The 15,667-nt window shown below is 34.4% G+C and overlaps 1 protein-coding gene across 2 annotated transcripts in view; it reads left to right on the top strand.

Moving 5' to 3' along the window:
* Window positions 1–15,667, top strand: part of NADK2 (NAD kinase 2, mitochondrial) — a 42,440-nt gene that overhangs the window by 17,918 nt on the left and 8,855 nt on the right. The window contains exons 5-9 of one of the 2 annotated variants that reach the window (XM_032471037.1): window positions 2,472–2,555; window positions 3,989–4,125; window positions 8,046–8,124; window positions 11,144–11,209; window positions 12,532–12,627. In XM_032471037.1, coding sequence (XP_032326928.1) covers window positions 2,472–2,555; window positions 3,989–4,125; window positions 8,046–8,124; window positions 11,144–11,209; window positions 12,532–12,627 — 462 coding nt within the window. The remainder of the gene's footprint in view (window positions 1–2,471; window positions 2,556–3,988; window positions 4,126–8,045; window positions 8,125–11,143; window positions 11,210–12,531; window positions 12,628–15,667) is intronic. The other variant, XM_032471041.1, reaches the window with a different exon arrangement.

Raw genomic sequence — 15,667 nt, 5'->3', positions numbered from 1 at the left:
AGAGAGCACTTATCTTTTCATATATTTTCTGCTTATTTGTCTCTTCCATTACACTATAAATTCCTTAATTATAGGACTTTTTTTTAAAAGTTGGGTTTATTCATTTATTTCTATTTGGAGGAGATACTGGTGATTGAACCTGGGACCTCATGCATGTCAAGCATGTGTGCTACCACTTGAGCTATACCCTCCCACCCAAATATAGGACTTTTAATTTCTTTATCACTAGCACAGTATTACACAGAGTAGGCAATAAACATTTGAAAAATGAATGATTAATTAAATGATTTTAGGGAGCAGGGCTAGGACCCCAAGCTAGCTAGGGTAAATATTTCCTGGGCATAAGTAATTGAGATCATTGATTCAGTAATTATTTTTTGATTGCCTTTAGTGTTGGTGCATGTGTATTTTAGAACTTCGTAATGGCATATTTTTATACTATTAAAGGAAGAGATTCTTTAGTGATCACATTATATACAGTTTGTTGAAATATATTTTCCTTTAAAAGCTGGCTTAATGCTCATTAGCTTGCAGGGATTTTGAAACTGGTAAGTAGAAGGTGTTGCTTCTCTAATTTCTACCTAGAATAATGTGTCCTAGAAGTCTTTTGGTTTCTCTTTTTGCCTCCAGGCAGAAATGTATTAAGCCTCCTAGCTGTAATACAGGTTGCCTGACTTCTTTTTCATAAGCACTGAATTGTCTCACAATCCTTAAATAAGCCTAGAAGTTAAATGTTCAACTTAAGTTTCTTCTTCTCTGTATTAGTTATCAAATGCACCATAACAAATTATCCCAAAACTTAGAGGCATAAAACAATAATGATCATTTATTATTTCTCCTGGTTTCTGTGTGTCAGGAATCCAGGAAGAGCTTAGCTGCATGGTTTTGACTTGGGATCTCTCTGAGGTTATAGTCAGGTGTCACCTGGGGTTGCAGGCATCTGAAGGTTTGACTTGGGCTGGAGGATCTACTTCTAAGATCACTCACATGGACTCCTCTAAATTAAATATATAATTTTAGTTATCTCTTCTGTATTCTGTACCACTATACTGACCCCTGTAAATAATTATGACATTTAAATGCTTAATAATCAAAATGGGATAGAAGGCATATGATAGCCAACCTCCCAGTATTTACACCTATGTGGTTCCCTTCCCACTTCTGTATTCAATCAGGGCTGATCTTTGGGACCAATTAGAATATCACATGACAGTGTGTGGATTCCAAGGCCAGGTCATAAATGGTATTGCAGCTTCTGTATTGGTCTCTTGGATTGCTCATTCTGTAGCAAGTCAGCCATCATGATGTGAGGGTACCAAAGCAGCCCTCATGTGGAGATGCTCATACAAAGGGAATTGAGGCCTCTTGCCAGCAGCTAGCACCAGAGAATAAGCCACATTGAACGTGAATCCTCCAGGCCAAGTCTAGATTCTTCTCTCTAGAGTATTTTAGAATTGCAGTTGACCTCAGGTAGGTTAGGTGACTATCAGATGACTGTTGATAACTTTTATAATCTTAGCACTGTGTACAAGTATTGCAATAAATATAAAAATTTTAAAAACCTATTCCCTGACTAAGTTTCTTAACCTCAATGTTGACTCTCTCAGGTAAATTATCGATTAGTCACAACTTTGTAAATACCTTTTTCTCTGCTCTTCACATTTGTAAGTTAATTTACAGTCATTAGTAAAGATTTGTTTTGCCAGACCTACTTTCAGCCTTTCCCTCAAGATTGAAGCATCATGTAAATGATGATGATTGGGCTTTCTGGACCCTTTTTCTCATGTTAGATGCTGTATCATCTCATCTTCTATAGCATCCTGTAGGCAATCTTAACACTTTATAACTTACGATTTTTAAAAAAATTTCTGTCTTCTACATAAAGCCATTAACTCTTTGAAGGAGTTCATCCTTATATATTTTTAAATAAATGAAGGATTGCATTGTATTAATCTTTCTGAGTTCTCTTACTGACCTGGAATATCTTAAATGACATTTAAAAAGAATTTATGGTTTAAAACAGTTTCTCATAAATTTATTCCTCAGAATAACCTTTTGAGCTTGGTAGTTTTATTGCCCTGTTAGAGATGAGGAAGCTGATTAAGCTAAAGTAACTTACCCAAAGTTAATAGTTAAATAACTTAAAGGTAAGATGCAAACACCACTGTACCAATAGATAATTTTGCAGGGAAATCAATCAGTGGCAAATTTGCTGCCATTTTTAGATTCACTGTAATGTGGAAACTTAGGTAGTATTGTGTATTATGTCATTAAAGCTGAATGTCAACTGTTTCTACCTGGTTTTTTTTTTGTTTGTTCTTGTTGAAATTGCAGACAATTTTGTGGCAAAATGAAGTCTAGAGTAGAATTTTTAAAATTTTATATCTAATTTTTGTAGTTTAGTGATACCTTTTGAATTAAGTACTTTTTTTTCTTCTTCCTTTTGCACCATCCAAATCCCTTTTAAAAAGATCTGAAGGTCATTTATGTCTTCCTGTTCGATATACGCATTCCTTCCCAGAAGCCTTACAGAAGTTCTATCGTGGTGAGTTCAGGTAGGAATTTCTTACTGTTATTCTGCAAATACCCTATTAAGGTAATAGGATAATAGTAATCTTATTATTGTTATGTACTTACTAATGTGTGCCATTAAAACTGCTGTTAAACAGAACAAATTAGATAATATTTGAATTAGTCTACAGTTTCAACAGTAGCCATAAAAATATTACATAATTTGAGTTACAAACACATCTAACTTGCCTTCTTCCAGTCCAGCTGGAACTGTATGGAGAAACCCTGCCAAATGCTACTTGGCCTGTAATGTAATTGCAAATAGAGGTTTCTCTCCTTCAGTGAGAGAGAGGCCATGTCTCTACTTTCCTAAACTTGTTAAATGTTTTTAGCAGTTTGGTAGAAGGATGATTAAAACTGTTGGCTAAAATTGAGTGTTCAAATTCTCTGAGTTTGTATATTTTTTTATCCTCATCTTCTCCCTTCCGGAATGACTGAGAGTTGGAATTTCTCCAACCATGCTGGGATTCCTGCTATCTCTATGTTAAGTGTTTCTTAAGCAGTGGACGTGTTTTTTCATATTTCTTTCACTTAATTTGTTCAGTGGTCAGACTGTCCTGAAAAGAGGAGGGTAGAGGTGGGAGCTGAGATGAGGTTGGCCAGTTATGTTAGAGAGAGCCAAGTTTGAGTACTTAGCCTAGCTTTTATAGTTTGAGAAAGCTTTTTCTCCAGGTATTTGTGAAATGGTATTAAATCTTCTTGACTTCTGGAATTGTTTTGTTAATAATGATTCCAGTTTCTAGTCATTTCAGAAGTTTGGCATCTCTACAAGTAACCAATTTATAGCTACCAAGTGGGAGTATATTTTTGTATACTTATCTACTAGAATCTGTCCTGTTGGCTTCTTGATGCATCAGTATTTGATTTTGAAATAAGTTAAACCTGATTCTTTTTTTTTCTTTACTTTTACCAAAAATGTCATTTAAGTTTTGGTGTAATCTTAAGTGTTATAGTGTTTGTTATTCTTCTTTCTCTTACTTTAAAAAAAAAAGCATCATTACAGATTTTAGGAGAGGGAAAAGCATCGTTATAGATTTTAAGGGATTTTTATCTAATCTGACCACCTTAGCATAGTATCATTTTAAGTTCAGAATGCTTTTTTTTATATGTTATACATTTTGATGAGCAAAACACAACTGTATTTAGCTCAGCATATTGGGTTTAATGAATACTCAAAAAAGAATTTGACTTTAATTCAAGTCATTTGGGCAGTTTTGTATAGACACATTAGATAGTTCCGTTATAATTGAGAAGAGAAATAAACGCCTAAATTTGTCTTTGAGCAGTACAAAGGTATTTATGATATAATTTGTTTATTGAATAACTAGTTTTTTAATAGGAGTGTTTTAATTTGGCTAATTATAATCCTTAGTTAATTTTTTCTGTGTTAATTTGCTTTTCCCTTCACTCTTCTAAGATGGTTGTGGAGGCAGCGAATCAGGTTATACCTTGAAGGGACCGGCATCAACCCTGTTCCTGTCGACCTTCATGAACAGCAGCTAAGTTTGAATCAACATAGTAGAGCCTTCAACATTGAGAGAGTTCATGATGCAAGTAGGTGGACTGGGAATTAGATGTGTTTGGGGTGATATTTAATTTATAGTTCCTTTAATCTCTAATTTCTAGAAGTGATCACTTATAATGAACTTATTTGGGGATTTTGGTGCCACTGACAACACTTAGGAAAGTACAATTGGACTACCTGAGTTGTAAAATTTGTTATAATTAGATTCTGAAATAAGAAATATAGCATATTTCTATAAGAAATGTTTTCTAGGGTGAATTTGAAAACTAGTTGATTGGGGAAGGACTACAAAATGTCCAAGAGGATAGTTGATATTTCAGGAAAGATTCTTGGCCTTAATCTTTGAAATGTCAAAAAGGAAAAAGAAAGTGGTAGAAAGAAAATGAACTAATTTGTGCAAGATTTCATACTACTTACACATTTATATACTTATATTTAAATATATTTACCATAGTTCTAGTTATTAAAACTTTTTTATTAGAAAATTTTGTATCCCAGACTTAAGATTTGTATTTCAAATATTTGTGTAAGATGCTAAGAGAATGTTAGCATACAGTGATATGATATGCAGCTTTTTTGTTGTGTTAAAGTGAATTCTCAGTTTTGAGCTAATTTGATTATAATTTAGCGATATTTTCCTACTTTTGCTAGTAACTGTAAGACTTTCATGATGCAAGACGATCCCAAGAGATAATCCTATTTGTTTCTTTTTTTGGAAGAGATGTAATTAGGTTTATTTATTTTTCATTTTTTTAACAGAGGTACGGAGAATTGAACCCAGAACCTCAAGCATGCTAAGCACAGTCTCTACCACTGAGCTGTATCCTCTCACCTAGTGTAATCTATCCTTTAACTAGATTGTATTTGTGTACAAGTTAAGGAAGAATTCGTTTTTACTACCTTTATACCTTCAAGGGAAATAGGGTTGATTTATTTATTATTTAAAAAAAAATCTTAATCACATAAACTAGTAACTTTCTTATTTGCAAGGCTCATTGTATTAATTTGGATAAGTTAATTGATTTCATTAACAATCCCAGAATCTTGGTGGCTTAACATACTGAAGATTTATTTCGAGCTCATCTCATTGTCCAATGGATGTTCAGGCAACCTCCAAACAAGGCTCCTACCATCTTCTAAGGCCTCGAGTCTTCAGTTGGGCCCTCTGGAGCTTGTGGGGAGAAAATGGCTGTGAGAGCCTGGAGGACCCTTACGGAGGGTTTAGGAGTGGGCTTTTTCACTACTTTTGCTCATATTCCATGGCCATTACTAGTCCCATGGGTAGAACATAGTCTAACAGTTGATAGTGTGGGAGAATTACACAATGTTATGGTCTCTGTCACAAGTATAACAAGTCTGTATTTAAAAATACAAATTATAATTAATCTTGTAATCCATTCTCTTAAATAGAAAATTGTTTCTTGGTATTGAGTCTATCTTTTCATGTCCTATGGAAGCAAGTTATAAATGAGCAGATTATAAATGAGCATATAAATTCATGAGTAGATAATGTTTGGTATTCAATTAGCATGAAAGAAAATATAAGCAGAATTAATGAGATGAAGCAATTTTACATAATCTCTTCCTCCTTTAATAAAGGATTTTAGGTGAAATTCAGCAAGCATACATCATAAAAGTGCAATACGGAAATGAAAATTAGGATGAGGAAAAATGGGAATAGAGGTAGAAAGTCAAGACCATATAAAAGAAAAACATGCGGTTACAGTTTGGTAAGATTTTAGATTTATTGGTTAGTAATATTTAGTGAGTACTGACATAGAATACAAACTATGGTTACCAAAGGGTGGGGAGGGATAAATTAGGGGTTAGGAATTAACAGACACACATTACTATATATAATAGACAAACAACTAGGACCTGTTGTAAGCACAGTTTCTTGTAATAACATAATGGAAAAGTATCTGAAAAGAAAAAATATATATGTATGTATATGTATAACTGAATCACTTTGCTATATACCTGAAACATTGTAAATCAACTACACTTCAATAAAAAAAAAATTTTAGTGAGTACTTAATGTTAGTTGAGCATTTGCAGAAAATCTGTGGGGAGATGTAAAACATTCCATTAGTAATTACCCTATGTAAAGAAAAATAATTTAAACAATAAATTTTAGCTATTTAATTTATAAAACTTGTCAGGTATGAAAGTGTGAATATATCTAGTACCAAATTAAGGCAGTTTCAAAAGTTAGATTTTGCAGTTTTAAGTAAATCAGATTTGATTTAAGACATCAAATTTTTTATATACCTTTTTCTGTCAAGTTCTTTCTACTATATTATTCTGAGATTTAGCTGATAAGGTTAACCCATTATATAATTTGGTCAAATACGTTTTCAAAAGTTGTTTGGTATCGTAGTAACTTGTTATAATCAAAAGAATAGTTGGGCTACTTTAGGCAGTTATAATCCAAAAGAAATGAGATACATGCAATCAATGTTCAATAAACGTATAAACAGAAGAATGTAATAGGCCACAAGTCAGAGGAGAATATTAGATCAGTGGTTGTGCTGGTGACAATGGTGGAAAGTTTTTTTTAGTGTACTAAGTGTCTAATGTGTATTCGATACCTGTGCACATTACCCTGAAACGTAGCATCTTAAAACATGACAAATTACCTCAGAATTTAGTATCTTAAAACATAATTATTATGATTTCACAGAGATTATGAAGGTCAAGAATCCAGGAGTGGCATAGCATGTTAGTTCAGGTTTAGGGTTTCTCAGGAGGTGACAGGCTGTCTACAGGGACAGCAGTATCTGAAGACAAGACTGGGACTGGAAGATCTGCTTCAAAACCCTTCATGTGTATGTTAGCAAGAAGCTTCATTTCCTCACATGTTGACTTCTCCATTGGACTTCTCATAAAGTACCTTCCCCCAGGGCAAGTGATCTGAGAGAGTGACCAATGTAGAAGTCTTTTTAACTGAATCTTTGAAGTGACGTATCATTACTTCTGCCCTACGTTGGTCCCATAGACCAATCCTGGTATGACGTTAGAGGGAGAGTTGAACAAAAATGTGAATACCAGGAGGCAGGACTCCCTGGGGACCATCTTAAGGCTAGCTGCCAGAATTGAAGTGGACTTTTAAGCTTTGACTTAGGAAAAAATGGGAAGGAGACAGAAAAGGGAATTTGTCCCATAGTGCTTGCCCAACAGGAAATACATGGGCGCAATGAATCTGCTATTGGTGACATTGAGAAGATGGGGCTGGCATTTCCAGTTGGAGCCTGGTGAAAGATAAGAGAAACCATTTGAAGGTGACAATTACAAGTTTGATACAGAAAGCAGTGGGAATTCTTTGGAGGATTTTGTGTGATGGAGTGATGTTTAAATAATCATCAAGGAAGATTACTTAAACTGTGCATACAACCTTATAGAGTAAAAAAAAGATGACTTCTTTTTGGAGTCATAAAAGGAGATGTGGTTGTTTCTCCACTGCTGCCATTGCTAAAAAACACTCAGATTTTTCTGTTTGAAAAAAATCTGATTTTTAAAATAACTCATTTGGTTTCCAACATGAACCATCCATGTAACTTGCTGCTTAAATCCAAAATGGCTCTTCTTTGGAGTACTTGATCATTTCTACTTCTGAAGCCTCCAGAATAAAACTAAGTCAATTTTGACAACGTGAATTTTATGCTATGGAATAAATATATTTCATCACTCTTGAAGAATTGTTTCAAGGAGAACTAAGGTTTATTTTGGAGAGACAGAGGCTTCGTTGCAGCTATAATGTTTAGGTGATTTTGAGGGTTTGAATTATGAATACTTTAAATGAGAGATACTTAATTTAGATGTTAATAATGTGAAAGTATAGATTCTGTTAAGACAGAAATATGAATACTTTAATATTTTATAAATTTATATGATAACATTTCTAAAGATTACATCTTGAATTTTTTTTTTTTGTTTTCATTATCTGCAGGGTTTGAGGCTTCTGGACCCCAGCTTTTGCCAGTGAGAGCACTAAATGAAGTCTTCATTGGGGAGAGTCTATCATCCAGGTACTTTTAAACCTGTGATATTGAGTTTGAAATTTAATATTTTAGTAATTTTTAAGCTATTTATTCAACTTATACAACCTAAGATTTGTGAATAATTAATACTGTATAAATAATAGAAATGAATTATTTAATGAAATATTTCCAAACTTCTGTACATATTATTACATGTTAAAGAGGAAAGAAGGCCTTATTACCAAAAAGGTTTGTAAAACCCTAGGATAAACAAAGTTATTCAGACTTCTTTACTGCAGTATTTCCCAGAGCCTTTAATCTATCGTATAGGACCTTTATAAATGTCTATGAGAATGATATGTTTGCAACTGATGTAAAACTTTGATATTATAAATAGTCCATATTAAAATTTCCCTACTAACTCTCTTAATAGTGTTTTAAAGCTGATTTATTTGTTTGCTTGTTTTAATCCAGGATCCAGTTAAGGATCATGCATTTGGCCATCATGGCCCTTAGAGTGAATTAAGGACAATTCGTTAGCCCCACCCCTGTTTTGTCATTTATGATATTAACATTTTTGAATGGTCTAAACCAATTTCTTATGCAGAATGTTCTTTATTTTGAATTTGTATGATTTTTTTTCTCTGCATAAGATTAGGACTAAGCATTTTTGGCAGGAATACTGCATAGGTAATATTGATCCTTCTTAGTGTAATAAAAGGCAAGTGTATTGACAGTTTAAGATTTGTAACCATTATTACCAAAAATTAAGGTCAGTGAAATTCTTCACTAGGAATATAGAAATATAATATGTGTTTTATTGATAAAATCTGTTTTGTGAGTGTTGAATATAAATTAGGCTTAAATTGTCAGTAGAATTTTTTGCAAAACTTTGTGTGACATTAGTTACCAGTTATAAAATGATTGCCATAATGTAAAGTTAATCTGATTCTTGGTAGTACTTTAGAACTTTCATTCTCATTTTTGTAGATGTCGGTAAATTAGGGGTGAGGGTTAGAGATGAATCTGTAGCCTACTTTCCTGCTACCAGAACCATGTGACCCTTTGAAGGTCATGGAATGATCCCCTAGTTTACTGAGAGTTCCATATATTCTATTTATCATCAGTTATATCATTTTATAGGAAGTTTAATTATGGGTGAGAAAAGTTTGTCTTAAAAAAGCCATATTTTAGCCAATAACTTAATTCAGGTAGTACTGAAAAGTACAAAGCCTGATTCAACAGAGTGCTTTTTGTGTTGTTGTAATTATTTTGATTCATGTAATTTTAAATTTATCAATAAAATATATTGAGCACCCTCTATGGGATGTAAAGATGAATAAGATAAAGGTAGTGGTATCTTAGTTTTTTGGAAGATAGTAAATAAAATACACCATTAAAAATCATTAAAACTAAAATGTATTCTTCAAAGAAATCAAATAAAAATATATTTTTAAAGAACTTAAAAATATAGTAAAGTGATGACACAACATTGTAAACTGACTGTACTTCAATAAAAATATATATACAAAAATATAAAAATATAAAGATGTTTATTTTAATATAGTAAGACTTATGCTATATATAAAGGTTTTGCTTTTGCTGCATATCAATTTTGAAGCAATATGAAAATGAATAATGGATACATTTATGTCATAAGAGAGAAGGAGGGAAATGTAACTCTATATAGTGATATAATCTAGTCATTATTGCTAAGGACATTGGACAGAAGAGAGCAACAACTTTAAAATGAGATTGGAGAAAGTCTACATTAAAATACATAGATGATGAAGATAAAGATGTTTTGTGAGTTTATACTTAACTCTGGGGAAGCCATTTAATGGCTTACATTATTCTGTTTGTGTATCTTAAAGGTTGTAACTTCTGAGAGCTTGCACTAGCATTGCTTTATGATTTGTACTTACTAAAAAATAACTTACAAAAGAAAGAGAACTGGGATCGGTTGATAGACTTTGGGAATTTAGTGAAATCCCATTAGGAGATTTTTAGATAGAATGCTTTTATTTTCTGTGGCAGTAGTGATTTGGTTGGTTTACCCCTAATATCTGATGCTGGTTCTTTTTGTGGTCTTTGATGCCTCACCTTATATCTTTACTAAGATAAGGACAGCAATGGGTTGGCTTCTGATGCTACTGAAAAAGGTTTAATTAACTACTGGAAATATTAGAACTTATTTTTAAAGTTTTATTGACATAGACCCTTAGTAAAAGGAAAGGAGCATTTACTGGATGCCTGCTACATCAGGCACTGTGCATATGTGTATGTTATCGTATGTAGCCTCATAGCAACTCTGTAAGAAAGGTAGTTAATTGTATTTATCAGTGAAAAAATTGAGATTTGGATTGATTTTCCCAAGGTCATGTAATTAGTTAATTAGCATCAGAACTATCATATAAACCCAGCATTTCTGATTTCAGATCCTGTATTGAGTTACTATGAATAAAACTTGTGAAGTATTGCCTGTTTTTTAAACTGCTGCTTCCTTATGCAAACTTTCCTACTGGCAATGCTATCTTGAGGCCATCTTGTATTATTTCTTACATAGTATCTTGCTTATTGCTTAAAGCAATAAATAGCACCCTCAGTAGATGGTAATTATTATTTACTTTAAAATTTCTAAACTACCTACTAGAATATAAGCTTCAAGAAGACTGTCTATTACATTTGCCATTAAGTCCCCAGTACCTAGCACAGTGTTTATTAAAACATATTAGGCACTTAATAAATATTTATGGAATGAATAAATGCTGATGAGTCCTGCCAAATGTTCTCATTATCTCCATTTTATAGGGAAGTCTGTGGCTCAGAGAGCTGAAGTAAATTGCCCCAAGTCACACAGTTAATAAATAACAAAGCCAGGGTAAGCCTGTGCTTTTCTTCAGTGTGCTATACAATAGAATTCTAGTCTTCCTGAAAACTTAAGTGTTTTGCTTGGAAAATATGAACTGCAGCAATATTGTTCCTGCCTCATTTATAATGTTCTTAAACTTAAGAACATTTTAAAAGCCCAATTTTTTTTTCTTTTCTCCTATTTGTTCTAACCTAGAATGTCTTATTCTTGGGCTGTAGCAGTGGACAGTTTAAGAAGAAGTATACCCACTCTAAAGGGACTGTGAGTTTTATTGCTGCCTTAAAAAAATAATTTCCCTGAAACCAAAATTCTATGAGTTGACTGTGACTAATCTTGATAAACTTGCATGTGAGAATGACACTAAATTTGCTCATTGTTTTGGGTTCATCTCTCACCTGACTGGACCTTTCCTTTTCTCCACCTCTGCTCCTCTTCTATCCCCACTTACCCCTAATCTCTTGTTTCCGTGTGATTCTGTCATAATAGCAGCCGTCCCTGTGGATTTGGCTGGCTTGTCTGTGTATAATAGGCTCCTAATGTACCTAAAATTTCTTATTTTCCAGGAGGAAATAACAAGGCTATGAAATAGGCTAAATGTGAATATCAGGCTTGTTATCTTTTATTTTTATGAAGAACGCTGACTTCAGAGAGAAAATGACAGAGTTGTATCATGTAAAACCTTCACAGATTAAGAGCTTGGCAGAAGTTGAAAGGGTTAGAATAAGAGCTAAATTATCCATTGAGTGCTAGTATTTGCAAGCATATCTAATAATTGTCATTGTTTTGAAAAGATGTATTTCGTTAAGGGATTATTTTAATTTTTTAATTTGCTGTAGAAAAGTAACCCAGTGTTGATTAGTGACACAGTTATTTTAAGATATAGCTCACAAAATAGGCTTTTACGTGTGTCAAAATTTCTTTGAATAGTTGCAAAAGTGTTTATGCATTCATTCAGTTAAAGAATAGTGTCATTTTTGCTGGTGTCAGAAAACTCATTTGATTCCGTATTTATGAAATACTCTAATAGTTTTGTCCACTGATCCAGGACTGGTTGAGAATTTTCTTTAGAACTTTATCATCTCTCCTAGCTTACTATCAATTCAAAGGCACATTAGTATGTAACATAAGAAACAAGAGTTTAGCAGGAACTATTGGTGACTTAAAGGATTAGATACAGATTTAGGTATATCAAGGGCTGGCTACCAAGAATGAAACTCACCTAGAAATGATATTTTCTCTTTGAATTTTGAGGTTAGGCTCTGTATGTTTCCATAAAAGCAGTATCAGCAAAAATTTACAAGAAGCTCCTGTTTGAAATGTTGAAGTATTGATAGAAAGGAGCATATAGGTCAGAGAGGGAGGCAGACATGCTAACCTTAAAAAAGGTTTTTTTGGTTTTTTTTTTGTTTTCTTTTACTTAATCAATATTGGAATCACCATCACGATGTGTGTGCGTGTTAAGTCAGGTATGTCTAAGTTAAGCTGCCTACTTAGATTTCATCAGCTCTGAAAAAGACTATGTTTGTCTTATTTACCATGAGACAGAAGTTCAGCAGATCCAGTTTTATATTCTCAATTTATAGGGCTTCCTACTACGAGATTTCAGTTGATGATGGTCCATGGGAAAAACAGAAGAGTTCGGGGCTTAATTTGTGTACTGGAACGGGATCAAAGGCCTGGTGAGTAACTTGGGATGTTCCTTATCAACTTTTGTGAAATATTTTAAGTAATGTAATTTACTTGATGTCTCATATCAGTGTATCTAAGGCCTCTAATACCCAAGAGGTAGCCTGGTGTTGTTATGTTGGTTGGCTCATCAGTTGGGTCCAGGAGTCCAGCTTTGACTTCTTAGATTATAGCTGCAGCCTGGATTTGGTCATTATTTAGCTTTCTGCACTGGGTTTGTAACGGGAAAAAAGAAAATGAGAAATGTGTTTAGGGACTATGTGTTTTTTAAAAATGAATATTTTATGTAATAGTAAAGAAATGAAAACAAAGTACAATACCAAAAATATGCTGGAGTTTTGTGTATTCGAGGCCTAACTGGCAATAACCAGGGACATCCTGTAACTTGTTTATCCTGTGACCTTTCTATGGAAAGTCTCTTCTGCTTCTCAGTACACACATGCACGTGCCTCCCAAACTTTTATCTGTAGCTGTCTTCTCTCTTGAGTACAAACTCATATTCTAAAATTACCTACTACATAGGATGTTAATAGCAATTCAGATTCAACACATTCAAAACTGAATTTATTGTCATCAGTGTTTCTTCCTGTGTTCTCTGTCTTAATGGTGTCACTGTTAACCTTGACTTTGTATTCTAGAGAAAACACATTACTTTCTAAAACCTTGCTCTTATCTTTGAGTCTCCCTGTTCTCCCCTCTACACACACCAGTTTCTAAATCCTATCAGTTGTACTTCTGAAGTCCTAGCCCCCCTTTTCAGTTTCTGCTATTTCTTTGGTATAGTACCCCATCTTTTGAGTGAGTATTTGTGCTTCACCCTTTATTCTTCAGGCTGTCATTCAGTCTACCACAGAGTAATATTTCCGAAATATAGATATGTCTCACTATTTCCCTTGTGTGCTTTAAAGCTTTCATTGACTCCTGACTATGTTCAGATTACTCAGGTTGTTACATAAGGCCCTTCAAATGAGACCTAAGCTTCCTTGCCGGCCTATTCCTGCCCGACCTCTAACCTATCCGCACACTAGCAACACGGCCAGCTACTTACAGTTCTCAGCGCAAGCCATATTCTCTCTGGGATTTTTGTTTTTGCTCAATGCAACTTCTTCCTGCGTTGAATACCTGAACGTTCTCTACTTTCCATCCACTGGCTGAAAAATCCCGTCTTCAAATGTCATTTTCTATAGGAAATCTTTACTAGGACCTAGTTCCTTTCATAAGCCTACTTAATTACTCCCTTTTTTTTTGTCCTTCCCCAGCACTCTTTCCTCATAGCACTGTTACAGCACTTAGCACATTAGTACTTTCTGATAAGCTCATACCCAGTTAGTTTGAGCAACTTGAGGCACAGGGATGGTGACTAGTGATTTTTTTCCTGCTTCATTTTTTGTGTGCATAGCACAGTACTTAATACATACTCACTCAAATACTTTTGAATGAATGACAACATGTACACAAACACAGCTAAAGCAGTGCTTATCAGACCTTCAGTTTGGATTGTTTAAAATGGAGTTTTATTTCCTCTGCCACACACTGTGTAGTTGAGTCCTGTGTTGATGTTGCCTTTAAATATGGCTTAGATTAGAAGTTCAGTCTTCTCTTTGTTGCTTGTTAGAGGCTCCCATGTCTGCTGTGCTGTAGTGTAGAACCAGCTCACTGTGTCTGTCTCTCTGTGTCCTGCCTCTGCCCCCTTGGTTACGCAGTCCCTTTCCCTCTCTGCTCAGCCCTGTGCAGCTTGCTTGCTTCTGACATGTTCTACTCTCCTCCCTCTCACTACTGATAATTCTTTGATTATGATTGCATTTCCCATTTATCTTTTGATCCTTTTTCTCTTCAGAAAGTAGAGAGGAAAGAGAAGCCTAGGGGCCAGGGTGCTGAGGGAAAGCTGTATGTTCTGTATATTAATGATTTCAATTTATCGCACTACCATTTTTGAGCACTTTCTTTGTCACTAGTAAGTCTCAAAAATACTCTGAAATTAGGTGATTTTACTTTCATTAACAGTATAAAAAGTCTCAGAAGTTAACTGACTTGCCCAAAGACAAGTGGCTAATTAATGGTGAAGGTAGGATTTAAATTCTGGACAAACTGTAGACTCCTGAGCCACAGAAGGAGGAAAAGCATGGAGGGTCCCTTGTGGGAGGCTTATGAGACTTGATTAGAAGTGTTGCCCATGATATCCACTCTCATGCCTTTAGCTAGAACTTTGTTATGTGTTATATGGCAAGAAGGGATGGAAAATACAGCCCAATTATGTGCCAGGTGGGGAAAATGAGTTCGGGGATTAGCTGTCTCATCTTTGCATTTCCAAAAATTCTTCCACAAGACATAGGATGTAGGGGCTGTGTTGCATAGCAGGTGTCTGAATTTTTGCATTGTCACCTCCGTGCCCTTCCCAGTGTGAACTGTCACTTGCAGTGTACACCAGGGGAAGCACTGCGGAGGGGGATCGTTTACGTTTCCAGGCAGTCCTGAGGCTGTTCCCAGTCCTCCTCCATACACTCTGTCCTGGCAGACATAATTAAGGGTGAGGAGGTGTTCTTAAGTAAGAGTTTTACTAGCTGGTGAGAATATGAGACTCTCTTTGTCTTTCAAGTTGTTAGTCTTTAATAGAATTTATGTCTAATTTCAAATTGGAACTCTTAGAATGGTGAAGTTTGTAGATCTAAGCAGAAAAAATTGTTGTGTGCTAGCTGACATCTGCTCTGGCATATGGTTTGTCTTTGATGTAGAATGTAAACCGTTAGAGTGAATTGGCTGAGATTCAGATTACAGCCACAGGAATTAGTTTTAATTTAACCCCAATTTAGAGGACTTAGTTTCTGCTGATTTGCGGTATCCCTAATAAGTTCTAGGAATATTAGAGCAAGTCTTATGAATTGCTCTAATATTGACTAACTATAGTAAGGAGATATTATCACTAATATCTTTTGCCCTGTATATATTTTAATTCAGTGGAACCCTAATAAACAGTTTGTTTTTGTGACTTTTCGTTTAAAATAGAATTCCAAAACAGTATCTTTCAGTAGTGCA

Source organism: Camelus ferus, chromosome 3 (assembly GCF_009834535.1).
Source record: "Camelus ferus isolate YT-003-E chromosome 3, BCGSAC_Cfer_1.0, whole genome shotgun sequence".
In the NCBI taxonomy this organism is placed as follows: Eukaryota; Metazoa; Chordata; class Mammalia; order Artiodactyla; family Camelidae; genus Camelus; species Camelus ferus.
Note: the sequence above shows the minus strand (reverse complement) of the source record. Positions and strands in the feature narration are given on the sequence as shown.